General features: G+C 70.0%; 1 protein-coding gene across 2 annotated transcripts in view; it reads right to left on the reverse strand.

Annotated features, from left to right (window-relative positions):
* The window catches only part of BAHCC1 (BAH domain and coiled-coil containing 1), a 48,197-nt gene extending 22,252 nt beyond the window's left edge, over nt 1-25,945 (reverse strand). For both annotated transcript variants that reach the window (XM_054593042.1, XM_054593041.1), the window contains exons 1-2: nt 25,768-25,945; nt 5,871-6,050 (exon numbers count right to left, since the gene is read on the reverse strand). In XM_054593042.1, the coding sequence (XP_054449017.1) occupies nt 5,871-6,050; nt 25,768-25,945 (358 nt within the window). The remainder of the gene's footprint in view (nt 1-5,870; nt 6,051-25,767) is intronic.
* Between the last annotated feature and the right edge of the window lie 241 nt (nt 25,946-26,186).

Consider the following 26,186-nt stretch of genomic DNA (forward strand, 5'->3'; position numbering starts at 1 on the left):
AAAGGGAGAAGCCCTCCTGGCCGAGCCGCAGAAAGGCCCTTTCTTTTCCCAACAAGACCGCGCTTTCTGAATTGAGGAAGAAAATAGAAAATGACTTTTATGAATCAGAGCAGCTGTTCTGAGACCAGAAGCCAGAACCAGGGCTGCCAGGCCCTTGAAGGGGCTGTTAGGGTGGAGAATGGGGGTGTCTGAGGGGCTCGGGCCGGGGAGAGAACACAGGAGCAGGGTGGCTACAGACCCTGGGCCTGGGGCCGGAGCCCCTTGGCCGGCACTGCTGCGGGGGCCGTGTGGTCCGGGACCCCGTCCCAGCCGCCCACACCTGCTGAGATCAGGGCCACCGTGATCTCTCTGATTGACAGGCGGCACCTGCAGCGAAGCTCCAAGCCTTGGTCCCCGCTCCCCGACCCCAGGGCCCTGGAGACCCCAGCGAGATCTAAGGGGGGCCCCAGGCCTGGAGACAGCCCGTGCCCCTCCCCACTGAGTTGCTAGAAGACACAATCCAATCCCATGACTTAGTGACGAGATATGCCATCGGCGCCTCATGGAGAGCAGTGAGGCCAGAACCAGCAGCCTGACCTTCACGGGCTGGGCAGGGGCAGCGCCTGCCAGGCCCCCAGGCTCCTGACCCCTCGGCGGGCGCCCCTCCCCACTCCCCGGCCCCTCCTGGCCAAGCCCAGGAAAGTTGGTGCTAGGGACACTGGCGAGCAGGTGGGCAGACAGGTCAGTGGACAGGGTCTGAAGGACAGAGGGGGCAGGAGGGCGGGCAGGGACCCTGTGCAGGGCAAAGACATGAGGGTGCGGGGGCTCAGACCCCCTGGGCGTCCAGGCTGTGCTTTCAAAGCGTAGGGGAGCCGAGTGAGCCCCCTCCTCCGGGCTGGAGTGGGCTTGGGGGCTCGGCCTCACGAGCGTCCCACACCCCCGCCTGGCACCGCTGGGGGCTGGGCCACGGCGTGGGCTCTCGCTTATCCCTGTCTCACTCCATCCGGGGAGGCGGCACCCCACCGCAGCCGGCAGGGCCCTTGCGTGCCAGCCGGCGCCCCCGGTGCGGGGCCTGGCAGCCTGTGCCAGGCCGTGCGGTGCGGGGACAGTCGCGGGCACCTCTGGAACCAGAACCCGGGCAGCCTGCCCGGGGCCCGGCGGCCCGTGGACAGCCTCAGGCTCCTGGCACGCGTCCCGTGGGGAGGAGCAAGGCCCGGGGCCCAGAGCAGCAATGCCTGGCCCGTCGGGGCAGGAGAAGGCTGGGTTGCCCGGCTGCTGAGGCCTCCGCTGGGGACACCCCGAATCTCAGAGCCCGGAGCTGGGAGCAGCCCGGCGTGGCCCTCCAGGCCTTTGCCGACACCCCACGCAGCCCGGGAGCTCTGCCCGCGCCCCCAGACCCCTAGCCCTGGCCCTCCTGTGGGCCCCAAGACCCCCGGGTGAAGCGTCCTGGGCAGACACTGGTCAGCGTGCCTGGGGCTGTGGGAGCGACCGAAGCCAGCCCATGAGATGCATGGCAGGCAGAGCCCACCGGCCAGGTGGCGACACCCGGGCTCTCCCACCCAGTCAGACCCAAGCTGCCTGCGCACATCCCCTCTCCCCCGCTGCGAACGTCAGCCCAGCGAGGTCCCGTCCTGGCAGTGGGCAGGGACACGCGAGGACAGGCGCCTCGGGCAGGTGCTCGAGGAAGCGTCTGTGGGGCCCGGCTGCGGTCTGCGCCACGGGGGGTCTGAACGGCTCTTCCTCTCCAAGGTGTGGTGTGTGGGTGGGGAAACTGAGGCTTGGCGGTGCTGCGGCTTTCCCAGCCTCAGGCCCAGGCGCGTGGACCTGAGGCCAACGCAGCCTCTGGCTGTGAAGATGCCCCTCGCAAGGGGCCGGGGCCGCGGCCTCGTCCGGCAGCCCTGACCTCGCTGCCGCTGGGACGTGGCTTCTGGGGAACGTGAGTGTGGCCGGGCCCAGGGGCGGGATGACATGCTGTCACCCTGAGTGCCAGAGGTGTGCCACCCAGCCTGAACTGGAGCCCAGGGCTGGCCCCAGGGCCCCTGCCTCCGGCCACCTGCAGCCACAGGACCCAGGCAGGTGGGCGGGGTCAGCAGGGCGCCCTCTGCTGGGCACCGGCCCCTGGTGGTCAGGACAAGACCCGCAGTGAAGGAGGGCGACCCCCAGCTGGAGGCCTCAGAGGGCTGGGACCCTGTGGGGAGGCAGGCAGGGCGCGGCACAGAGCGAGGGGGCCGGCCGCACAAAGCCCCGGGAAGGCTCTGGGCGGGTCCGAGGTCCGGGCGGGCGGGGTGGCAAAGGCGGCCGAGGGGGGTCTGCCCCCACTGTGTGGAGTCCCAGGGAGCTCATGCCCTTCTCCCCGCGCTGCCCCCTCATTCCAGCACAGCCCGTCACCCCCACTGGCCGCTGGGCGGGGAAGGCCGGCAGGACATGCAGGGCCACCCAGGCGTTGCCGTCCCGTCGCTGGGCTGGAGGGGAGGGGCTGGGGGTGCCCGGGAGGGGCCCTGGGGAGGTGGAGCCGGAGGCCATGTGCGTGCCAGGCAGCGGGCAAGGGCGGGAGGAGGGGCCGGCGGGGCTGGGGGCCACGTCCGGAGCGGGAGCCGCCGCAGGGAGGGCCGGCAGGGGCGAGCTCTGCAGAGCTCTCGCGGCAGCTGGGGGGATGCGCTGGGGGGTCAGGAGGGCCCGAGGCCACACAGAGGCGGTGGCCACTGGTGGGACCTCCGCTCGCGCGGACGTGGTCCCGCCTCCCACGGGCTCCCAGAAGCCCTGGCCAGCCCTGAGGTCTCAGGGAGACGGGAGGAGACAGAGGGGCAGCAGGGGCACTCGGGGAGCAGGGCTGGGGTGCTGCAGGGGTGCCGGGAGGCCCTCGGCACAGCCCTCACGCTGAGCCCACAGGGGAGGGCGTGGTTCCCACAGAGGCCGGCCGGGCCCGGGCCGAGCTGGCACGTGTGCCCGTGCCGCCCACGGCTCTCCCTCCAGGTGGCACAAGAGACCACGAGGAGCCCAGGCTGTGCCGCACAGCAGCTCGGCGCGCCCCCGCCGCCCCCCCCACCCCCCGCGGCGGAGCCCCCAGGAACAGAATCCCCTTTCATCAGCCTGTGGGTGGTCCCGGCCAGGCAGCTGGGGGGAGGGACGCGGAGGGAGGGGCAGGCTCGCTGACAAGGCCAGCTGTGCTGCGCCCCCGCCCCCGCCCGCCCCACAGGGCAGGCTGGCTGGACACAGGCTCGCCCCGACCCCGGCCAGTTCCGCCGCCCACCCCTCTCCCCGCCCCACAGGGGAACCTCCGGCTGCTGGCGGGACCCCTCGCTGGTGTGAGCCTTGGGGGGACCGGAGGCCAGGAACACACAGGCTCTGCCCCTGGCCAGATGTGACTGCTCCCCTGCACTCCAGCCGCCCCTGGGAGGCTGGGTCCACCAAAGGGGAGGTGGGGCCTGCCTGGGGGGGCACCTAGCTCACCCCCCACACCGAGCCCCCACTTGCTGCCGCATCCTGGCCTCCTTGCCCCAAAGACAAGAACCCTTTCAGAGGCCCTGCCCTGGCCAGGCTTTGGGGGACACCTGCCTCCCCGGCCCTCCTGGGGCGGATGGAAGGAACGGACGGACGAGGGTGAGCGCCAGGCGCGGAGCAGCCCGCCCAGGCAGCCCCCCGCGCCCGCCGGCCCCCACTCTCCGGCCGCGTCGCGTGCCCCCCTCCCCCCAACACACACGGCAGAGAAACAGGCCCCGGCACACGGGGAGCCAGCTGGCACCCAGTCAAACTAGCAGCCAGGCACGCTGCCCGGGCAGCCAGCCAGCACTGCCACTCGCCGCCCCGCCCGCGGCTCGGCGGCCTGGACGCGCGGCGCTCACAGCGAGGCGGCCGGCACCACGTGGCTGGCGGGGCTGCCGCAGGCGGACCAGACAGCGGGGCAGAGGGCAGGGGACCCCCCCCCAGGATGGAAATCCCAGGGCGGGACAGCCCTACTGAAGGCAGAGAAGGGGAGCCGGTCGGGGTAAACGGAGGCACCGCTGACCTCAGGCGGGAGCCACACTCACCTCCCGCTCCCGGCCCTGGAGCCCGGGAGGACGGATGGCTCAGGGCCACACCTGCTGCCCCTTGTCCCGTGTCCGCCCGAGCTCGCCCACCAAGCCCACTGCCCCAGCAGGTGCGCTCTCCCCACCTCGGCCACGGGCATGTCCGCCCAGGACGCCCTGGGCGATGGGCAGGCGACCTCTGGCCCGCGGGGCTGGTGTGGCCCAGCACCGACCGCTCCCCTGCTCAGCAGGCTGCCCGCCGGGGAGCAGCTGCCTCTCCAGGAGGAAGGGTGGGCGGGCACAGGCCGGGGGGCCCCCCCAGCCAGGTGGACGCCCCCGGGGCTGCGGCTGAGGGCGGTAAGTCACCCCAGGGCAGCCTGCGAGCCGCAGGCAGCCGTTGGCGGGGGGAAGTGGGTGGCTGGAGGCTGTTGAGGGCGCTGTCCGCAGGCCGCCCCCCGTCCCCCCAGTGGCCCCCAGAGGAGCAGCCTGGGGCGCCTCTGCCAGGGCCCCAGGGCAGGTGGTGCTGCCCACAAACCGCCCCCCTCGCCGATGAGGTCCCCAGGGGCGGCAGAGCTGCCGCTGCTCCCAGGCTCCTACTGGGCACGACTGCAGCAGGACCGGGACACCAGGCCAGCCAGCCCGGGCGCGCCGTGCACCTGTGGCTGGGCCAGAGACGCGCCGCGGCCGTTATTTCGGTTGCGGTGCCCACAAGGCCGCTGCGGCCTCCCCTGCCAGCCCCCGGGCGCCCGCCGCCCTCCTTCCTCCTGCAGGCGTCCCGGGAGCCAGAGGCCACGGCCGCCCACAGTGTGACGCAGGCACGGGAGGGCCCGGAGGGGGCGGGCGGCCCCACGCGGGCCCAGACCCGACGGCAGCAGTGTCCCCCCGGGAGAGCAGGCCGGGCGGCGGCGGCCTGGGCCGGGCCCGCACGGCCCACCTGTGTCCCTCACGGCCGGCGGCCTCCCTGCCTCGTCGCCTGCCCAGCATGTGCGCTCCACCCGGCGCTTAAAGCCCCGATTATTTTAACAACTGTCCCTCACTCGTCACCTGTCCTGCCTGGAATCCAGCCCCTTCCTTGTCACACAAAGAGTGGCTTCTCTCGCTCCCCAGCAGCCCGGGGCCCAGACCCCTGCCTGGGACGGGGCGGCAGCCGTGCGCGGCGCGTGGGTACAGCGCTCTGCACACGCTGTGCCGGCCGCGCGGCCGTCGTTGGGTTACAGAGGTGCTGTGCCAGGAGCAGAGGGCCCTGCGTGCCCGCTGCCAACTGCAATCACCTCTCCACGTGCCAGCCGCCGCCGGGCTTAACCCTTCCCATGCCACGGGGGACGGTGGCCAGCGACACCAGCAGCCGCAGCCTCAGGGCGCCGCCCCGTCCCAGGGCCAAGGGTCTGGGCACACGGCGGGGAGCTGGGGGGGCCCCGGAGCCCTCCAGGGACCCTCCTGCCTCCGGCCACTCCCACTAGGCACCTACTGTGCGTGCAGGGGGCACCCCCTCCAGAGGCAGGGGCCAGCGGGGGACTCTGTTCTAGGCCAGGCCCCCAGAGGGGCAGCCTCAGTGTGCTGACAGCTCTCGCCGTCCCGGCCCTCCCTCCCGGCTGGCACATCTGGAGCCCATGCCTCCCCGAGTCCGGGGGTGGGCGCAGCCCGGGGCGGAGGGCGCGGCCGGGCCAGCTGGGTCCCATATTTCCTCGGCTCCCCGAGCCCGCCAGGCCCCGCCCCCGCCGCTCCCTCTCTGCCCAGCTGCGCGCACATCTGGCCCGGGCCGCTGCCCGGCCGGCCCACTCACTCCCAGCCTCTCCCGTGGGGGCTTCCTCCGCGGGAGGCGGCCCCACAGCAGGGCCCCCGGCAGGGCCGCGGCGCCCGCCGGGAGCGCGGGCCCCGACTTACCTTCGTGGGAGTGTGAGAACCAGATCTGGGAGGGGGCGGGGTGGGGGCCGCGGTAGGCCTGCTCCGACGGGGCGGGCGCGGGGCCGCTGGGGTGCGGGGAGGCTGCGGCGCCCAGGCTGCCGCTGAGGAAGCTGCCCATGAACGAGGAGGCCGGGGAGCTCCCCACCAGGCGGCCGCTGGCTGTGGACACAGGGGACAAGAGTCAGGCTCGGGCCCTGGGCTTTCCTCTCCAAATATCCCAGAAGCCAGGGCGGGAGAAGCTGCCCTGTCGGGCCCCCGACCACCACGCTCAAGGTCCGGAGGCCCCGTGCCCTCCTGTTACTGCAAACCCTCGAGGGTGGCATGTCTGTCACCACCCCGTCCCCACCTACCAGGTGCCAGGCACTGTTCGGGGCCCCCGGGGGACCAGCCGCCCCCTGGGCCGCCTTCTCGAGGGCAGGTCCCCTGGCTTCCCTCGGCCTCTGAGCCCGGCCCGCTGGCCAGCACGCTCCGCCCACAGCTCCGGGAAGGGGCCAGGGTCGGCAGGGGCCGGGGCCCCCCCCGCCGCCCTGCAGGCCAAGCAGTCTCCGGCCACCCTCTGACCGGCCCTGGGGTCTGGCCTTTCTGCACGGGGGGGGGCCTTCCCCCTTCTCCCAGGTCCAGCCCACTGACTCGTCAGACTGCAGGGCCCGGCCCCAGGTGAGCAAGAGGAGAAACTGAGGCAGGAGACGAGCGAGGAGGGAGGCGCGTGGGTTTGCTCTCGCATCCCCCCGCGGGCTCGGGGCCAGGCCCTGGCTGGGCTGGCGGGGAGCCACCGACTGTCCGTCACCCCAGGACGTTTGTCGCCTCCCCAGCAGCCAGGCCCCGCGCCTGCCCCTCCGGCTCGCCACGCCCACCTGCACCCACCGCCGCCGCGTCCCCTCTCTGTCCAAGGCCAGTGGCCAAGGCCAGGCTGAGTGAGCGGGCTTGGGTTTCCATGGAGACCAGCGGCTTGCACAGGAAGAACATACCCGTACACCCAGCACCAGCCCCGGCGCCTGCTGGGTGGTCCCGGGCTGCATGCTCGGCCCCTACCCTTGCTGCCTTCCCGCGGGCAGCGAGCCTGGCTTGGGACTGTCCCAGGGGGTGGGGAGCAGGGAGCTGGGGGCCTGCTGTGCCCGGGCGGAGGGCAGGGGCCCGGGGGGCGCACGGGGGCCCGGGGGGCCGCAGCCCGGCCCAGGTGAGTCAGGCAGCTGCTCCCAGCCCGGAGGCGGGAGGATTTTGTGACTTTGTGATGCCTCATCCAGCCGGGCTTGGCTCTGGGAGCGCCCCAGACACGGGGTGACTCAGCAGAGGAGGGAAGCCGGAGTGGGGGGGGGACGGCCCGCTGGGTACAGGCTCGGCGGCCGGGCCAGGCTGTGTGGCTGTCAGGGGCCACTCACGGGTGCGCCTCGGGGGAAGGGCCCGGCAGCGCTGGCCAGGGACGGGCGCGAGCCGACCTCTGGGGCGGGCGGGCGTCGGGCTGCATGGAGACCCGGGGAGAACCCGGGGCAGGGGGCGAAGGGGCCCTGGAGCCAGGGACTTCCCAGACCACAGGGCTGGGGCGCCTATGGGCCGCAGCCAGACCACAGGCCGTCCGGCCAGGGGCGGGGACGCTGGCCTGGGAAGGGAGGCGCTGGTCTCCCAGGCAGGTGGGCGGAGCGGGGGCAGCAGGGTGGCGGGGGGAGAGGACCCCGGGGGGGGACCGTGCCTGCGGTGTGAGCGAGGCCTCTTCCTGCCTCGCCCAGGCCCGCCCCGAGGCCCCCAGGCCCGCCCGCCCCCACACCCGCCCAGGAAAGTCCCTCACACCCTGCTCCTCGCGGGGACAGTGGGAAGCAGCCGAGCCCAAAAGCCGCGTCTGGATGGACTTCTCCTGGAGCCCGGCCTGAGAACCCCATACCTTGGGCCTTCCCACACCCCCGCGGAGCGTGTGGGGGCGGCCCGGGCAGCCCCCACAGGGCCCTGTGCGCTCGGATCCAGGAAAACCGAGGTGCGGAGGCGGCTCCCTCAGAGGGTCTCTGATGGATGGGCCCCTTCTGAGGCGGCAGGCAGCCTCTGAGGGCCCACGCCCCGGCCCCCGAGGGCCCCCCAGGGTGAGGGCTGGCGGGAGCAGGCCTGAGGCCGAGTCGGGGGTCGGGCCCCATGGCCCCAAGACTGGAATACGGAGACCGATGCTGGCCTGGGGTGGGGACTGTCATGAGTGTTCTGCTGGAATGTCCCGCTGCGCAGGGACTCTGGGGCAGGGGCAGGGGGCAGAGCTCGGCCAGCCTCCCTCCGGGCTCCAGGAAGCCAGGACGCACCGGTGACAGGCTGCACTTCCCGCTGGGGCCAGAAACCCCACGCCGGCCTGTCCCGCTTCCCACCTGACGACGCAGCCACCCCAGCCCCTAGGCCTCCCCTGACCGCACGGGCAAGCCGCAGGGTCCCCGAGTGTCCCAGCTCAGGCTGGGCATCACCTGGGGGGTGTCCTCACTCCTCTCTCCATGCAGAAGCCTGAGAGCCTTGTCATGCAAACACTACAGCTTCACACGCGCGTTACAAAACGCTCCAACGACAGAGACCCTGGAAGTCCCCCATGGGAGGCTTGTGCGGGCACCCAGGTGGCCTCTGCCTCCCGGGCCGGAGCCTGGGTGCCGGTCCTGCCAGGAGCTCTCACGCTCCAGCCTGGGCCCACACGGCGGGGCCCCCGCCCGCCGCCGTCCTGGGCCAGGAGTTTGGGAGCAGAGGCGCTCCCGCCGGCCTGGCCAGGCGGGCGCTGCGCGGGCGGGTGTCCGGGAGGGGACCGTGTGCTCCTGGCGCCGGGACAGCGCGTCCCAGTTCCCACTGCCATCTCCGCTTCTGGGAAGTGTGGTGCCGGCACTGCGCTGGGCCAGCAGCGCCATGGCAGCCCAGGCTGCCACCTCCCCAGCCCCTGCCGCCGACCGGTAGCCACCAGCCCCAGACAGAGCCTCGGCAGAGGCGGCCTGGGCCCGGGCCAGAACCGGAGCCGTGCAGCCAAGTCTGGCCAGGGACCGGGCTGCAGGCGTCTTTCCTCCTGGCAAAGCCCTTGCCCGTGGGGCGCCCGGTTACCAGCCTGGGGGCCCGTGGGAGCCCCACACAGCGGGGGGCACGGGGACGCGCGGGGGGACCCTGGCACCGTCTGCACCGGCGTCTTTACCAACCTCATGCTAATTTGTGTCGCCGCCATCCCTGGTGGCAGGTCGCCATTCAGCTGACAAAGAAAAGGGCATTGCCTGTCTGGGCCCACGGTCCCAACTGCCCAGGCTGTGGTTTGAACGAGGTCTGTCCCCTCCAAGGCCACCCGGTCCCGTCCAGTGTATGTGGTCAAGATGGCTGTTCACCCGGGCCGTCTATCGGTGCTCGTCACGGGGATACGGCACAGGGTTAGGGGGATCCCGGAAAGGGGTCTGCGCGCCGTGTGAGGTGCTGGCAGGCCCAGAGGTGGGCCCCCCACTGCCGAGCGCCAGCCCCCGCCGCCCCCCGCTGCCTGGCCAGCCCAGCCGGGTTTGCAGCCCCAGATACAGGGCTCCGGCCGCAGCTCTGCCCAGTGCACCGCGGAGGCCTGGCCCGGGCCCCGGGCTGGCTGAGAAAACCGCTCCGGAAGCCAGCCCGCCCAGGAGGCCTGCTTGACACCCGCGGCGGCCCAGCTCCTCGGGCCCAGCCCCCGCTCCTGGAGGCCGGTCTGTCCCCACGCCCCACGGCCTGGACAACCTGAACCCTGGCTGGGGCAGCCGCTTCCCCTCTGGCTGCCCCCATGGGACAGAACGGCCGGGCTGGAATGCCCCGACGCCCCAAGAATCTCAAGTGGCCGCTGAGCCCAGCCTTTGACCACAGGGCCACTCTGCAGAATATGGCACGAAGTGGGTGGCAGAGGTGGTCCCCTGGTCAGGCACAGCCAAGGGCCGCGGGGCCTTCCCCCGCCAACCTGTCGCCAGGCCCAGCGGCCTCGGCCGAGCCGGCCAACCGACGGTGGGCAGCGCGGAGGGGCCCTGCCGGCCCTGCCGCGAGCCCAGAGCTGAGGCCCCTCTCCCCGCAGTGCCCTGGGGCCCCAAGGGGAGGACGAAGGCCCAGCGGGGCGGGCAGCGTGCGCGGGCGGCCCCGCAGCCGACAGCGAGCATTTGTTGTGACTTAAGCGAGCCGCTGCGTCGTCTCCCTCCTTTTCTGGAAACTGTGAAATGGGTTGTAAAAAAAAATAATAAAATAAAAAAGGGCCTCGCTGAGATGGCTGGCGGCCACCCCCGAGCAGCAGCCCCTCCCGGCCTCTCGGCTCCGCCGCCCGCTCCCAGGAGCCCGGCCGACGGCCTGCTGGCCCCTGCTGCCCACGCCAGCTCCCGCCCTCCCGCTCACGCCCGCGCAGGCTCCCCGCTCCTTGCGGCGCCCCTTCTCCCCTGCACGGCCTGCCTGGGCGCTGTGGGTCCCTGGGCCTCCCCATGACACCGGGGGCGGTGGAGGCGCTGAGGGCACAGGTGAGAGGCGGTGCGGGGGGAGGGACGGACCACCAGCCCGCCAGGCGGACCCCGCCCCACCCCTCCTCCTGGAGGGGACGGAGGGAGGAGTGTCCACGCCGGGTGCCCTCCATGGAGGAGGGTGGGGAGGCCAGGGCCCAGCCCGCTCGGAGGCAGGTGGGCGCCCCTGCCCGACCGCCCGGAAGGACTTGGAGGCCAGGCCCCGGAGGGCGGGGCCGCCCTGGGACTGCCCCCACCAGGAGAGCCGGAGTGGCTCGCGGAACACAGCCCCACGTGGGTGAGCCCAGGCCTGCGGGCTCGGTTCCCAGACGCCACTGGGGCGCTCGCGCCAGGCTGGGGTCCACGCAGGGGGCGCAGGCACGAGGGGGCACGTGCACGGGTACAGTGCAGGTGGGCGCGCCGGCGGCTGTGGGGCTGCGCGGGTGGATGGGGGGGTGTGCGTGGGCGATGGGCTCGCGTGCAGAGTGTAGATGTGCCTGCGTTGGGGGTGCAGGCGCCAAGGGCCCTCAGGCTGGGTGGGCCCCCGAGGACGCTGCTCCCCGGCATCGGGCCTCCAGCACCCTGCTGCCCTCCCCCACTGGCCTGGGCCCTGGTGGCACGGGAGGGGCTGTCCAGGGCCCCTCCCCCGCCTCCGCCCTCGGGGTGGGGGCACACTGAGGCTTACCCACAGGGGAAGGGGACCCCCGCCCTCCCGGGTGCACCAAACTATAGCTCCAAGACCCTGGCCCGAGGCCCGAGCCCCCGCCCCCGCCTCCAGGCCCCCCGCCCCCACAGCAGCCTGACCTCCCTGCGGTGGAAAAGCCACCGAGACAGGCACAGAGCGGCCTCCAATCTCCAGCCTCACCGGCCGGGCTCTTGGGGCCCAGGAATCGTCCAGGTCTGGGCGGCCCTTGATAGCGGCCTGTCCAGAACCGCTCAGTCTCGCTGGCCCCGGGCCCGCTCTGCCGTGAGCCACCCCCTGCTGCTGCGGCCTGGGGGCCCTCGAGCCGCCGCCCATGACCCCAGCTGCCACGCACAGCTCTGCGAAGGCCGCTGGACGGACGAGAAGGGGGCGCAGCCACCGGCACAGGGAGAGAGCAGGCGGAAGACACGGGGGAGGCGGGAGGCAGCGGGGACCGCGATGGGACGTGGTGGGCGAGACCCCAGCCCGGGCCTGGGGGAAGCGCAGAGGGGGCGCCCGCCCAGAAACATGCGCAAGTCACGCGGACGCCGCTCTTGGCCAGCCTGGGAGAATGTTCCAGAAGCCTTGGTTGGCCCAAGAGCAGCGTCTCCCAGGCCATAATAGGAAAACCCTGCGGTTGCTGAGCCACTGGCCCCAGGGACCCTACGATGACAGGGGACAGGCCCAACCACCAACAGCCCAGAATTAACAAAAGAAAAGGAAAATCGGATGTAAGTCTGGTTCTTATTAAAAGGGTAAATTTAGCCCTTTGGCGGGGGGTGGGGGCGGCCCACGCTCCCCAGGGGGGCCGCCCTCGGACTCAGACTCCTGGAGAGTGACTCACGGGGGCCCTGGGCCAGGCGGGGGGCGGGGGGCTGCTTCCCGCCCTGGGCTCCTGTGCTTCACACCTTCCCGCTCACACCGCGCCTGGCTGGTGGCCAGCACCCCCCACCCCAGGACACTCTTGAGGCAGGACGGACAGGCAGGAGCTGCAGGGAGGGGACCCGGCACAGGCAGCCCCACCCCCTCGAAGCCCCTCCCGGCTCGGGGAGCAAGAGGCCCCGCGATCCCACCACCTCGAAGCAAGCCCGCTACCCCGGGGGGCCGCCCTGGCCCGGACCCCGGGCACACGCACATGAACGCAGGCCCATGCAAACACGTACACCTGTGAACACGGCACACACATGCATGCCCAGCCCACAGGCCCCTCGGAGGGAGAGCCCATCTGGGGGTGTCCACCTGCTCTCCTGTACCCCATTCCCTGGACCCAGGCCCCCGCCTTGAGCCGACCCGGGACATGCCCCCGTCTCAGCTACAGGCAGATGGGAAGCGGGCAGCCGGGACAGGGGGGCCGGGCCCCCCGCCAGGCAGCTCGGGCCACAAGGTTTGGTGTGGCCTGGCCACGCCGGCATAGGACCGATTCCGGTGGAACCAGCCCTCAGGGGCGGAGAAAGAGGCGCGGGAAAGAGACAGGAAGGGCAGCCGACGTGGGGCGGCCTCCAGCTCTGGGGGTTCTGGACAAGGTCGGGGGTCAGAGGACTCCGGGACACGGCCGCCTGCCTCCAATGCCCCTCGGAGGCTGGTCCAGCCTCCAGCCTGGTCAGCACACGGCCACCCACCCGGCAAGGGGCTGGCTCAAGACAGACTGCCCCTCCTCAGGCGTTGGCCTCCGGGGTGGGGGCCCTCGCACGGGAGACCGGCGGGGAGGGCAGAGGAAAGCCAGGGTGCCCGCGCAGGAGGGCCTGGACACAGCGGAGGGGTGGGTCGCGGCGGACACGCGAAAGGCGACGCGTGCTTTGTGGGACGTGAGCTATGACAGACAGGGACAAGGGGTCTGATGAATGGAAAACGCTATTTATTCCTCAGCGAGACTTCACAGCCAAGCGGCGGGCGCGGGCGGAGGGGCCTGGGGCTGCCTGCCAAGTCCGGGTCCCCGCCAAGAGCACGTGTGACCGGCCTGAGCGAGACCCACTCCGGGGAACCCGGGGGAGCCGCCCCCGGCCTGCCCAGCCCCCAGAGCCCCCGCTTCCGGGTCCTTCCCGGCACCGGGGCCATCGTGTGAACCAGGGCCTGGCGGAGGCCTCTGGGCACCCCGTGCTCGAGCTTCCGGCGGCCCCCCCCCACAGCACCCCACCCCAGGCCACTCTGACACACGGCCCCCCTCCTTTCGAAGGGCAGAGACGAAAACTGCATTAGTTGTGTAACTTCCGTGAGCACGGGCAGCGAGAAACCGCTCTCTGAGGTGAAGCTACGGTGTCTGGGGACTCGAGAGGCGAGTGGTTTGTGGGGCAGGGGAGCCGCACCCCATGGGCCTGGGGCCCCCAGGACGCAGGAGCAGCCCCGAGGCGGCAGGCGGGCGGCCTGTGCACGGGCCAGGGAGGCCAGCCCGAGGGAGCCGGCGGGGGCGGAGGGGCTCAGGGCGGCCCCGCGGGAGCTTCCAACACGGAGAAGACCCAGCGCCCAGCCCTGCGCCCCCAAACCCCCACCCCTGCAGGGAGGCGCACGCGCGGCAGCGGGGAGGCCCCCAGAAGAGCCACCCTGGACCTCCAGCCCGGAGGCTTGTCCCCGCACACACTCCCGCTGTGACCGCTGGGCCAGCAAGTGGCCTGGCTGAGCCTCTGCCCCCTGCACCCCATGTGCCCCAGAGGGGGGCGGGTGGCAGGGGACTGACCCCCTCACCCTGGTCTCACCCTGCGCTCCGTCCAAGCAGGTGCCATGCGCAGAAGAGACCCTACTGCCCAGGGTGGGCAGGCGCTCTGTGCGCGGCCGCTTGGGCAGCACTGTACACGTGGCCGCGGGGGTCTGGGGACAGAAAGGGGCACTGTGACCCTCCGGCCTCCTGGTCCCGGGGCCAGGCCCCACGCCCCGGGGGCCCAGGGGCTGCCCTGGACTGGCAGGCAGTCGGGTGGCGGCGGGCGACGCACAGGTGAGCCCAGGGCACCTGCCGACCTCACTGGGTCGGGCAGCTGGCGGGGGCACAGAGCTCCAGACCGGACGGCACGAACGTCACCGACACCCAGGCCCCAGGCCGAGCCCTGAGCTCCGTCCAGGACTGAACCTCCAGCCAGGCTCGTTCATTAGACAAACAGCGGCTGAGTGTGGGCAGCGCGCGCGCCCCGGGCCAGCCTGCAGGCCAGGGACGCCACGCCACCTGGCGCCCGGCACCCTCGCTCTCTCCGCAGCGTCCCTGGCCTCGGAGCCGCCTTGGGGCCGACTCCCTGGCCCGTTGGTGGCACGTCTCGGGCGGACGTCGCGCAGGTGGTAAGGGGACCCTGTCGCCGCGGGCAGCGCTGCCTGGCGGGGGGCTGGCTGGCCTCCGCTGCCCAGGCGCTGGTCGGGCTTCCAGGGCGGACAGGCCAGGGTGGGGTCACCAGTGGGGCAGCGGTGACAGGATTCGGGAGAGGAGGGGCCGAGCTCGACACAAGGGGGCAGAGGCTGCGAGGCAGGGGGTTTCCAGTGGCGGGGCCCAGCCACCCCGGGGAGGCGAGGGTGTGGGCGAGGGGAGAGCCCGCCAGAGGCCCCCAGGTGCAGAGGCACGTGCGCGGCCCGGGAGCGGCCTGGGTGCGGGGGCGGCGCCCAATGCCCCCAGCCCCGGCACTCACGCCTTTCTGTGTGAAGCGAGACCCCCACGCTTTGCCTCGACGAACAGACGGCGGCACAAGAGCAGGCGCCCTTCCCAGGCCAGGTGAGGACCCAGCTCCAGGGACCGTGCTCGCTGCCCAGGGCAGAGGCCCCTGAGGAAGGAGCCTTCGTCCCCAGCCAGCCGGGGCCTGCGGCCACGCCGCCAACGCCCGCAGCCCGAGGGACGCCGTGCCCAGGCGCCTGCGCCACGGCGATGGCGAGCTAGCCAACGGCTGCCGCATTAACGGAGCTGTGACGCGCGGGACAGCCCGTTACACAGCAGACGCTGACGAATACACTCCCGTCCGCGGAGCCGCGTGCAGGGCCCTCACAGTGCTCCCGGCGCAGCCCAGAGCCGACACGGCCTTCGGGGAGGTGAACGGAGGACCAGGGCGAGTCGGCGGCTCCGGAGGCAGACGTGCGCTTCGTGTGAGTCCCGCGCCCACCGAAGCCTGTGTCCCCTACGGGCCAGGCCCAGGGGCGCCCCAGCCCCGACCGCTGCAGGGACAAGCGGGCGTGGCGGGCCCCGCGCCCTGCGCCCTCCCTCTCATCTGGCATCCAAGGGCTGCCTCCCCGTTGCCCACCCAGGGCCCCGCGGACTCTACAGCGCCGGGTTTACTTGTTTATCATCGGATCTGCAACAGGGCATGAGTTACGGGAGTGGCTCACGGGCACCTTCCTAACTTCTCTCAATTTTATCTGTATCCTCACACGTTAGGGCTTTTTAAGAGTCGGCGTAAAGATGCATTACCATTTAATTTAGGTTTAATTTTAATATTAATTTAAAATAAATTAAAAGCTTATTTTTAGGACACCCAAAGGGAGACAGAGTCTCAAAAAGGGGATCGGCTTCGGGCAAACGGCCCACGCGCGACCTCCTGTCTGGGGTGGCCGTGGCACCTGGCCAGCCGGTGGGACGGAGCGGCTGCCCCACCGGCCAGACCGGCATGTCCCGCGGGCGTCGTGCCTGGCTCCTCCCCTCTGCCCTACGGAGGGCACACAGGGCCAGGGACAGAGGGGTCGGCCACGGCCCTCCCGCGAGGCCGCTGAGGCCAGGAGGCCGGTGGGGGCCCGGGCCTCGCCCCCCCCGCCACATCCACGTCCCCGCCCACATCTGGGTTCTGCCTCCACCGTCTGCAGGGCCCACGGGGAGAGACGGGGCGGCGAGGGCCGCGGCGGGAAAGGGCCCAGTGAGATGGGCCGGCTGGGCAGGGCAGAGGGGGTGCGCGGAAGCACAGAGGCCTGAAACCTGAGCTGCCTGCAGAGGACGCCCACCCCCAGCCCGCCCGCAGCCCACTGGGCTGGAGCAGATCCGCGTGGGGCAGGGCCGGGCCAGGCCCAGCTCTAGGGCCGCAGGTGACGGGGTGGCGGCCGGGGGAGGGGAGGGAGGGTGGGCCAGTGCCGGCCTCCAAGCCCCCAGTCACCTGTGCTCAGAGAGGGTCTGAGCGGCAAAGGACGGAGCCAGCGTGGGGGTCACTGACCTCCTCCCTGGGGTGTGCCCCCACCCCCGCCCAGCCATCCTCGCCGACCCTCCCTCTCCTTGGCCCGGAGGGACGCAGGTCCGGGCGCAGGTGCCCGTGTGGGGTCAGGGTCTGGGGCGCCAGAGGGGGTGCTCTGCGCAGGCCCCGCAGCGCCTGCCACGCCAGGGGGCCCCGACATGTGGGTGGGACTGAGAAGCCCCAGGCGCCCTCACAGCTGGAAGCTGGAGACAGCAGAGAGGAGCGGGGCGCTCCCCAAGGCGGGCCTTCCAGGGGTGTCGGCCCAGGGCGCTGGGACGGCTCCTGGCGCGGTTCACTGTTTTCTCACGGGCAGCGCCCCCCGCCCCCTGCGAGGTCCCCGGGGGTTCTGCCTCTGACACGGAGGCCCCTGGCGCCCCCAGAGCCTCAGAGCAGGGCTGGTCCCCCCCGTCACGACATCAACCTCTGAACCCCCAGACACTGCTGTGCCGGGACCCACAGCTGCACCCCCACCTCTACCCCCAGGGCTCCCAGCAGCCAAAGCCCACACAGCCAGAGGACGGGGGTACAGCTGGACCCCAGGGCCGCGGGCAGGGAGGAGCCAGCCCTGTTTCCTAATTCTGTCGGGCTAAGGCCTCAGAACCGCGTGACAGCCACAGAGCAGAGCAGGGCTGTGGCCCTTGACCACCCCCCGCCTCTCTGCTCGCCCCCCCGGAAACAGCCCCTTTCGAGTTCCAGAGACTGGGCACTGCTCAGCAGGCCTCCGGGCAGGGCGTCCGACCGGCGGACAGGCAGCCTGCGACCGGGGACGGCGCCGCGGGGCTGCACGGGGTCCCCCTCGCCCCTCCGGCAAGGCCTGGCCCATTTTAGGGACGGGAGACCGGGACACAGAGGGGACAGGGCAGGACAGCCGCCGTCCCCGGCTGGACGCTGGCCCTGAAAGCAAAGTGGGCGCCGGGAGGGGTGTGACCTGGGACGCAAATCTTGGGGGCCCCTCACGGGCTCACCTGCCCCCTGGGGTGGACAGGCCAGAGGGGGCGAGGGCGGGACCCTCCTCCACTGCCCCCGCCAGTCTCTCCGGAGCCCCCATGTTCCGTTGGTTGCCGCCCCCCAGTCCCTGCCTCCAAAGCTGCAGGGCCACCACGAAGGGGCGGTCACGCTCCCCAGGCCTGCCCTCGCCCGCCGGAGCGCAACAGCCCAGGCAGAGCCGCGGGCCCCTGCCCCCGTCCTGGGTGCCCCCCTCCGCGCCCCACCAATCCCCTGCTGCCAGTGGGCTCCCCCAGACCCGGCCCCCCGCCCCCCGCCCCCCGCCAGGTGTGGCGCCAGCAGGCGAGCGACCGCTCCCCGGGCCGCCGGGTAGCTCTGACACCTTTTAAAAATGTAGTGCATGCAGCCCGGGAGCCTCCGCAGGTGACAGAAGATGGCTCGGGAAGGCGAGGAGATGACAGCCGGGCCCCGGGCTCACCCAGGCTGCAGACCGCGGAGGGTGCGGCCAGCAGGGGTGTCCCCACGGCCCCGCGTCCTGCTCGGGAGTGGGGCGGGGCAGCTGGGTTTCGCCAGAGCCTCTGGCCGCCGTCCCTCGTCGCCCGTGTGGGGGTGAGACCGCAGGAGAAAGGCCAGACGGCGCTCTTCACGCCCACAGGCCCACGCCCGCTGCCCAAGCAAGGACAGGCACCCGCGCCCTGTGGCCCCGCCGGCCCAGCGGGGAGGGAGCCCAGGGCCGGCCAGGCCCTGCTTCCAGGGTGTGAAGGGGCAAGAACGCAGGTGGCCCAGCAGGGGGACCTTGCAGTCCCGCCGCCGGGGAGGCAGTGGGTTGAGGAAGGACAGCGCCCCACCAGCGGGGTCAGGGAGGTCCGGCGGCCGCTGCGGGCCTGGCGGGTGGGACAGACCGCCCTGGGTGCTCAGGGCCCGGAGGGACAGGGAAGGGGCGGGCGGGCCTGGGTGGAGCTGCCCTCTCCTCCGGCCTGCAGGGCAAGATGGCTGTGGGCTCCGGCCCCCCGGGACCCCCGGGGATGAGAACCCTGGCTGGGTCAGCCGCCACGTGGGCTGGCGGGGTGGGGGGGGTCGGGAGGGGCAGGGGAGCCCCGGCCACTGTTTGGGAACCGCAGGGGCAGTGGGAGGGACGGGCAGAGCGGGGAGCTGAGCTGAGGGGTGGCGGGCTCCGCTCAGGGAGACCGAGAAGGAAGGGAAGCAGGGGCAAGGCCCGGGGCAGGGTTGGGGTGGAAGGCCCTCCTGTGCGAATCCCATGTGGGGACAGGACGCAGCAGCAGCCTGGGGCGGGCACTGGGGAAAGGCCTCCCCCAGCGCGGGCGGCCTGAGCACGGTCCCGTCTGGGCCGTGGGAAGCCCGGGCTGGCAGCTCAGCAGCGCCCTGCCCAGCCCGGCGCGGGGGGGGGGCCCTCGCTGTGTGGCTGGGGGTCACTGGGGACCTGCGGGCTCCACCCCAGCAGGCCGCCGGAAGCTGCAGGCGGGAGCAGGTGGCGGGAAGTGGCACAGACCGGAACACTCATTCCGAGGGCCGGGCAGGCTGGCTTCCCCGAGGGCAGCCGCGCGGTGTGTGACTCCTTGGAGGCCAGTGGGAGCGAGGCCCACGGAGTGCAAAGACCCGCCCGGCGGTGTGAGCACGCGAGAGCAGGGCGCGGCGTGTGTCCTCGGGGCGCTGGGCTGGCGCGCCCACTGCAGGCCCGTGAGGAGGTCGAGGTGCGCAGGGCGGACTCAGCCTCTGCCCCTGAAGGGTCGGCCACACCGGCTGCCGCGAGACGCTGGGCGTCCGCCTGAGGGTGCGGCCCCTTCCCCGCCCCGCCTGCCCGCCTCTCACCCCGTCCAGCTGCGCCCCCAGCACCGAGGGGGTCCTGCCGGGCCCAGTCTGTGGTGCCACCCCTACGCAGGAAAGCCCCGAACGACAGGCGAAGGGAGCCCCTGAGAGCTGCCCTTTCCTGCCAGGACGGCCGTTCCTCGAGCGAGGGAGGCGCTGCTCCCGCGGCAGAGCCCCCACAGGCCGCCCTGCGGGGACCTGGGCCTGAGGCTCGGAGGCCTCCGCCGACCCCTCTGCACCACTTCTGGAAACTTCCAGTGGAAAACCAAGGCCCCGCACCCAGGGTCCCCCCAGCCTCGCAAATCTTTTCATCTAAAGACTCTGGATCTCTTCTGGGGGCTCTGGGGGGAAGGAGGGGGCAGGGAAGCCAACCCACCTGTTTGTTCCCTCTTCCTCCCTGACCCCTGTCAGGATGAAAATAAACAAATCAAAAAAAAAAAAAAAGGAAAGAAAGAAAGAAAGAAAAAGAAAACACCACTTCCTGGCTGATCCAGCCTGGAACCTAAGCGCCTGGACAGCTGCAGCCGCCTCAGACGCCGCCCGGCTGGCTCCCAGCCTGGGCACCGGACGCCTGCCGCCCAGCCGGCCCGCTGCAAACCCTGTGCCCACCGCACAGCGGGGCGGGCGCCCCCCTCCCCCCACCTCGGAGCGCGCGCGCGGTCCCCGCCCGTCCCTGTCCTCAGACGCAGTTGCTCACGGGCCACGGGAGGCAGCGAGGTTACACGTTACGGCAAACAGGGCGGCCCACTGACAAACAGGCCGTGTGATCTAGATGGTATATTATCCCATAAAACCGTCAGCGGGCAGCGCGACGGAGCCGAGGCGGCCCCACTCCCCAGGCTTCCCAGGCCCGCACCTTCCGCAGCGCAGCCTGGGCTGCCGGGCACCTTCTCGATGCCGAGGCTGCTTCGATTTTGTTGTTTGCTTGTAACACCGTGCCTGGTGGGAGGACGGCAACCCCCGAGGCCGTGGGGACCGGGGACCCCAGGGAGCCAGTCCCCCATTTGCCAAACATACAGGGCCCGGCTCTGCGCCCGGAAGGCCTGAAGGCACAGCACGTGGCCCACACAACGTGACGCAGGCCGTCCAGGAGGCCCCCGGGGAGGCTGCGGCCGGCGGCTCTGTGAGACCCTCCTCTGGGGTCTGCCCCTGGAGCCGGGCCCTCCTTCAGAAGGGCCTCCGTCCCGGGGGTCGTTTTGGGGGTGTTTCCTTTTTTAGGATTTTAGGAACCGGCCTGAAGTCCCTCAGGGTGGGCGCTGGTCCCCACACCTTGATGAAGAGGAAAGAGAAGGCTGCTGCCGGGGAGGATCTGAGGCGCGGAGGGGCCCCCAAGGCCACGCCGGGTTTTCTCACGGGACCCCCAGGCCGACAGAGCAGCCCCGACGCCAGCCGGCAGGGTTCCGCACCCCTTCCACACCGGCTCCGAGGGACGGTGCCCCTCGGAGAAGGCCGCCCTGAAGGGGGGCATTTCGCTGGGCTGGGGCTAGCGGGTCTGCTGGGACCCCCGGGACTCTGGCCGAGCCAGACAAGGCAGCTGCCACACAGGGCCTAGGGGGCGGAGGGGCAGCTCCCCTCTGGGGGGCTGCGTTCTGACATTTTTGGCAGGGAGGGAGCCGGGCGGGGCCCAGAAGCCTCGTCGGGGGAAGGGCACGGGGTGCTGGGGCGGCCACCAGGGCCCCTTCCGCTGCCCCGCCCGCCGGAAAGCACTCCTTCCCAGGGGCCCTGGCTGACCTCCATCTGTGCTTGGGAATTCCCAGCTCAGGGCTGGTCCCAGGCTCCGACCCTGGATCTAGACCAGGGCATTCTGGGAAGTGTAGTCCTTTGGGAGTTGGGAGGGCCTTCAGATAAGGCAAGACCGGGGAAGAGCAGAGAGCAGGGGGCTCCCCCTGAGCCCAGTCCCAGGGTGGACAGTCAGCATTCCTGGGAAATGGCTGAACTTAGACACACGCGCGGCCCAGAAGGACAGCAGCCAGCCAACGCTGAGAGTCCTGCCTCAGATCCCACCCGCAGCGGCTTTTTCTGAGCAAGCCGTCTGGCTCTCTTATTGTGGTGGGGAGACCCAGGCCAAAGTGCCCCCCCCCCCGCCGAGCCCCGCTCCTGTCCTCCTCAGTCGGCTGCCCCCGGATGCCAGGAGAGAGCAGCACCCACCAGGGCCAGGGGTGCGGCCTGCGGGCTCCCGAGAGGCCGCGGCACACCCTGCGGCCGCCGCGTTCCTGGTGCTCACAGCCCGCTCTGAGGAAACATGTAAGTTGACAGCGAACATCCTATCAACTTGCTGGAGTGTATCTTGATTGTTACAACACACTCTTGAAGGTGTACAATCATTTATCAAATTAAAAGAGCCGCGCCTTGCCTGTCCTTGCCCACCCCTGCAGCCTCCCTCCTCCTCCACCCCCTGCCCGGGCACCCAGGCCCTAGTCCTGGGGGGCGGGGGGGGCACGGCCCGACTGCAGGGGCCCTCGGGTCTCCCCACCCCGCCCCGGGCCGGGGCAAGCCCACTAATCGCCAAGAAGTGACAAACGCCAGAAGCCCCACCAATTAAATTTAAACTCATGCAAAGCTCAGTGGCTAGTAAATTATTATTTTTATTAGCTTGAACCAAGTTCCCGTAAGAGAGAAAGTCAACTTGCTCCCATGAATGGCTCTTGTATAATTTATTTAACTCCGCGCTCTTTGCCAAAGCCTAGAATATTTTTAGCTCGTTCTGTTGTTGGATTTGGCTTTTTTATGTGTGTTTCGGAGGGGTATTTTTAGCCTCATCCATGTTATGCTAACAGCCTCCTATGTGTTGTGTCCTGTCTGTGCGGGCTGCTGAACCCTGTCTCGCAGCAGACGAGGGAGATTTCTAAGAATAACCGGGGAGCGTCTGGGGGTGCGGTGCTTTCCAGGGGCGAGGCGCTATCGGCACAGGACCACTCCCTGCCTCGCTGGCTAATGTGCCTTATTTCTCACGTGACCTGGATATTCCTATAGGAAAACCCTCCTCCCAGGCATCATCAGACACGGGGGCAGCCTACGGCCCACAGAGAAAAAACCCACGTTCCCCAAGCGCCTTTGGCGGGGCAGGCAAGTGGGCTGCAGCCTGGCAGGCCCCGGAGCGGCGCTGGGTTCCCGGGCTGGGCGCTGGCAGCGGCTCTGAAGTCTGCTTCTGTCACTTACAGAGCAGGATGGGTAGAGGCTTCGGAAAGTAACTCTTTTCACACCTACTTAATGTTGGTAACTGTTGCAGAAACACTCCATCGAGCCATTGAGTTAATGAGGTATTTATGAAAATGTATTTTTTTTTCCTTTACAAAAAAATATCACACGGGAGGGAGGGGAAAACCTTTGATGGGGTCTTTTCACACTAGGAAATTATCTTTTTTCCTCTACTGAGTTTTTCTTCCTGAGATTGGCGGGTCGGAAGCATAGGGAGCAGGAAGAAGTCCGCAGTCACCCGCCAGAAGGGACCAGCCGCCCTGCTTACTGCAACACCCCTGGCCCAGGGCGCCTGGCCGAGGGCCGGGTCATTTACACCCCAAAGGAGACAGGAGAAGGGGCGGCCAGGAGACCGCCACCCACAGCCAGACTACCGACACCGGCGGGAGCGGCCCCTCCGCCTCCCCGGTGCGTTCCGGGGGAGACCCGCAGCTCCCGAAGGCTCACCCCTCGGGGGCACAGAGAGGCGGATGGGGCTGGGAAGGGGCCCCGGGAGAGGGGCCTCTGGGCTCCTCGCGGCCGGGCTGCCCGCACCCAGCGTGCGCCGCGGGAGGGGCGCACGCCCCCCGTTGCCCCAGGCAGCGCGGCGGATGGCAAACCTCGGGCTGGTGCGCTGTTGATTTTCCTTTTTTTCCCCTTAGATTTCACAGCTTTGCCTCCGGACCATCTGTATTAGAGACAAAATCTAACACTGCACTAAAAATAATGACTCCAAACATTTTAATTGCACCTTTCGGTGACAAGGTTACTGGAACAGCACTTTACCATAAACCCTACAGCCCAATGATGAAGCTCTGGGCACTTTCAGTTTTAGAGAAACAACAGAAGCCGCCCCGCAGCGGCCCTGGGGCCCAACGCCCCATCGGGGGCCCTCCAGCTGACGCTGTGGAAGGCACTGGGTGGGGACGCGGGAGGGGAGATGGGTGGCGGGGAGGGACAGAGACCCTTGGCCGAGCCCCGGAGGCCGTGCCAGCGGCAAGGAGTCCTCACGAGCCACACGCTCTGTCTCGGGAGCCAGGCAACTGGGAGGAAGCTCTGAGCAACTCTCCCTGCGGGGAGCAGCCGGCAGGGAGGGGGCTGGGCCGCGCGGCCCAGCCCGCCCCCCCACCCCCGCGGGGGAAGCTGTCTGCAGGAAGGGGAAGAGAGCCCCCCAAACTGGCCATTTGCAAACCCGCACACGAAATGTAAAAACAATTTTTAACTTAATTATACTTTTTTTCTTTCTCAGCTAGATCATATATAGATACAGAGCGAAGCAAAGTGATGGGGGTTGGGGACATAATTCTTTTTCTCTCTTTTTTTTTAATGATGGGGCTACGTTTTAGAAACCAATGCAATACTCTGGCTTTCACTAATTCCGAGAGTCTTTCTCGGTGGCAGATGGTTCTCGCTGGACCCCGCTTGGCCAGCCTTCCCCTCACAAACGGGCTGACCGTCTCCAAGCACAATAGGTCTCTCAGGTCCCCCAGGGGGTGGAAGCGGCCTCCGGGAGCAGGGGACACGTGGCCCTCCAGCCCCCCTCGGAGGGTGCCCTGGGGACCGCCAGCGCCCTCTAGAGCCCCCTGCGTGTGGGGACGGCAGTAGGGCCTGGGCCAAGGACGCAGACAGGGCCAGCACCCACCCAATTTCTCCAAACCTTCCACTGCCCACGATCCAAGAACCACGTGGTCAAACTTGCAGTGAGCGAGACAATGGTCTGGGCCACCGGACCCCGCTGCCACCTGACTCAGCGGGGTCTGCACGTGGGGACAGGGGCCCAAGGGGGAAATGGCGGCTGACCAGGACCAGGCCGGACTGTGGGGACGGCTGAATGGGGGGGGGGGGTCCGGCCTGGCCGCGCCTCGCCAGGGCATGGCCTCAGCCAGCCGGTGCCCTCCAGGGAACGCCTGTGGGTCAAGGGACTTTCAGACCCTGGTTTCCGGGGCGCTGGTACCTGCCAGGCTGGGCTGGAGGGCAGGGCCTGGGGGCGGGCATGCAGCCGCTCCCTCCCCATCCCCCAACCCGCAGGCGCAGCCTTCCCGCCGGCCGCCTGCAGAAGGGGCTGGTAGGGCGGCTGTGGCACTGTCCCCGCGGCCCCCGAGCGTGGGCCGAGCTGGGTGGGCAGCGCCTCAGAGGCAGAGAGACGCCCCTGTGCGGAGGGCCAGGACAGAGACCTCTCAGCCGCCCACTGCCCGGGCGGGTCCTTTTCCTCCTTCGAGTCTCAGGTCTAGAGGAGGAAAAGGAAAGGGAGGGACAGGAGGAAGAGCAAGAACGAGGAGAAAGGGCAGCCTCCTCGGGGAAGGCAGGCTCGCTGGCGCTGGCACAGGACCTGGCGGCGGCCGCGGCTGGTTCCGGGGCCCGCGGGGCCTGCCCTCCGCGCCCGGCTAACTTTCTGAATGTCCTCACGCTGTCGATGCTAAAAGGCCCCTAGTAATTACGCGATGTCGCCTGGTTTTTCTTTTTAGGAAATTCACGTTTTGCGTTCTGACTGCCCTTCCTCCTGACATTTTCCCTTCTAGCCTGACTCTGCTCTCCGTTTTAATCCACACACTAATTGTAATCCCATTAAAGCAGATATAATTTTATTAGTATTCACAGTTCATCAAGCTAGCAATAATAACTGTTACTGCCAAATTAACAACAACAAAAAGAGGCAAACATTTCTGATGTTTAAAACAAACTGTAACCAAAGGCAAGCCAACCTTCCAGGGCGACCATGGGGTCCCCGTGCCTGCCCTGCAAGCCGGTGGGGCTGGCCAGTGACCTCCAGGAGCTCGGAGAGGTGGCTGCTCATTCCACTCTGCCCCCAGCCTATTCCCCCGTCCTAACTCAACCGTAAAATCAACGCCACCCCAGAGGAGGACTGTTCCGGAGGCCGGGGTCAGCTCTGCCACGGACCCACCCTCTTGGGGAGGGATTCCGAGAGGACGCGAGCGCGGGGCGGCCCGCTCTCTCCTCTTAGAGCAAATTGACTCTGCAACTCGCCTGCACCGAAATCCCGCGGCGGCCGCGCCTCCCCCAGCCGAGCCGCCGGCGCTGCGCTCCCCGGGGCCCCGCACTGGCCGCGCCGCGTCCGGCTTTAGCAGGATACCAGAGGCACTTGTTAAAGCAAAAGCATCCCCTGCAAACCCATTCTCGCCCTGACACTTCAAGGCTTTATATAGAAACAGGATTTGCTCGTCTGACACCAGCAGTCCCTATTAACGCTTACCCGGAGCACACCGCCCTAATCCGGGAGGCCGCAGCGCGCCCCGCGCCCCCCCACCACAAAGTCACAACAGCCGTTTTGTTCCCCGCAGAAAGTGCCTCGTTGTCCCAGCCCCGGAATGTCTTAAGGATGTGAATGCAGAATGCAGAAATGTGGTTTCCGCGGAATTCAGTTCTGCAGAAAGGGGTGGGGGAGTGTGGCAGGAGGGTAAAGGCTTCATTTTTAGCCGGCTTCGGGGCTGCCCCTCGGAGACCCCGGGGGACCCCCGGGGAAGGCCACTCTAAACCGCGATGCTCCGTCTCCAGAGCCGCGTGGGGGGGGGGGGGGGGGGGCGGGGGGGAGCGCTCCGCGCCGGGCCGCCTCCAGGCCAGAGCAGGGAAATGAAACCAAAGGCTTCTTCGCAAATGCTTGGAGGAGGGGAGGGGCGTGCGCCCATTCGACCCCCGACCACCCCCCACGGGGCCTCCTCTCCCGCGCCCGCCCGGCAGGCACTGACCTGTGTGCGAAGCCATGGGCAGCGGCGACGGGAAGTACTTTCCGGGCTGGAAGTGCGCCCCGGGCTGCGCGGCGGGCCCGGCCGGGGCCAGGCGAGCGGCGGCCGCGGCGCTGCGGTGGCCCAGGCTCCCGCGCTCCGACAGCAGATGCGGCGGCGGCGCGAAGTCGCGGCCATCCATGCCGGGCCCTGGCCCCGGCCCCGGCCCCGGCCCGCCGCCACCTCCCGGGAGCAGCGCGGCCGGGGCCCGGGGGTGGCTCGACGCGCGGGCGACGCGCGGGCGGCGCGGAGGCGGCGGCGTCCGGGTCACCAGCGGCGGCGGCGGGGCCGGTCAGCACGCCGGCGGACTGGGCTCCTCGGCAGGCGGCCGCGCGCCGACCCGGCGGCCGCCGTGCGGGTCCATAGTCTGCAGAGGCAAGCAG

This window comes from Pteronotus mesoamericanus, unplaced genomic scaffold (assembly GCF_021234165.1).
Source record: "Pteronotus mesoamericanus isolate MK-2021 breed Mesoamerican mustached bat unplaced genomic scaffold, CSHL_Meso_final scaffold_408, whole genome shotgun sequence".
Lineage (NCBI taxonomy): Eukaryota > Metazoa > Chordata > Mammalia > Chiroptera > Mormoopidae > Pteronotus > Pteronotus mesoamericanus.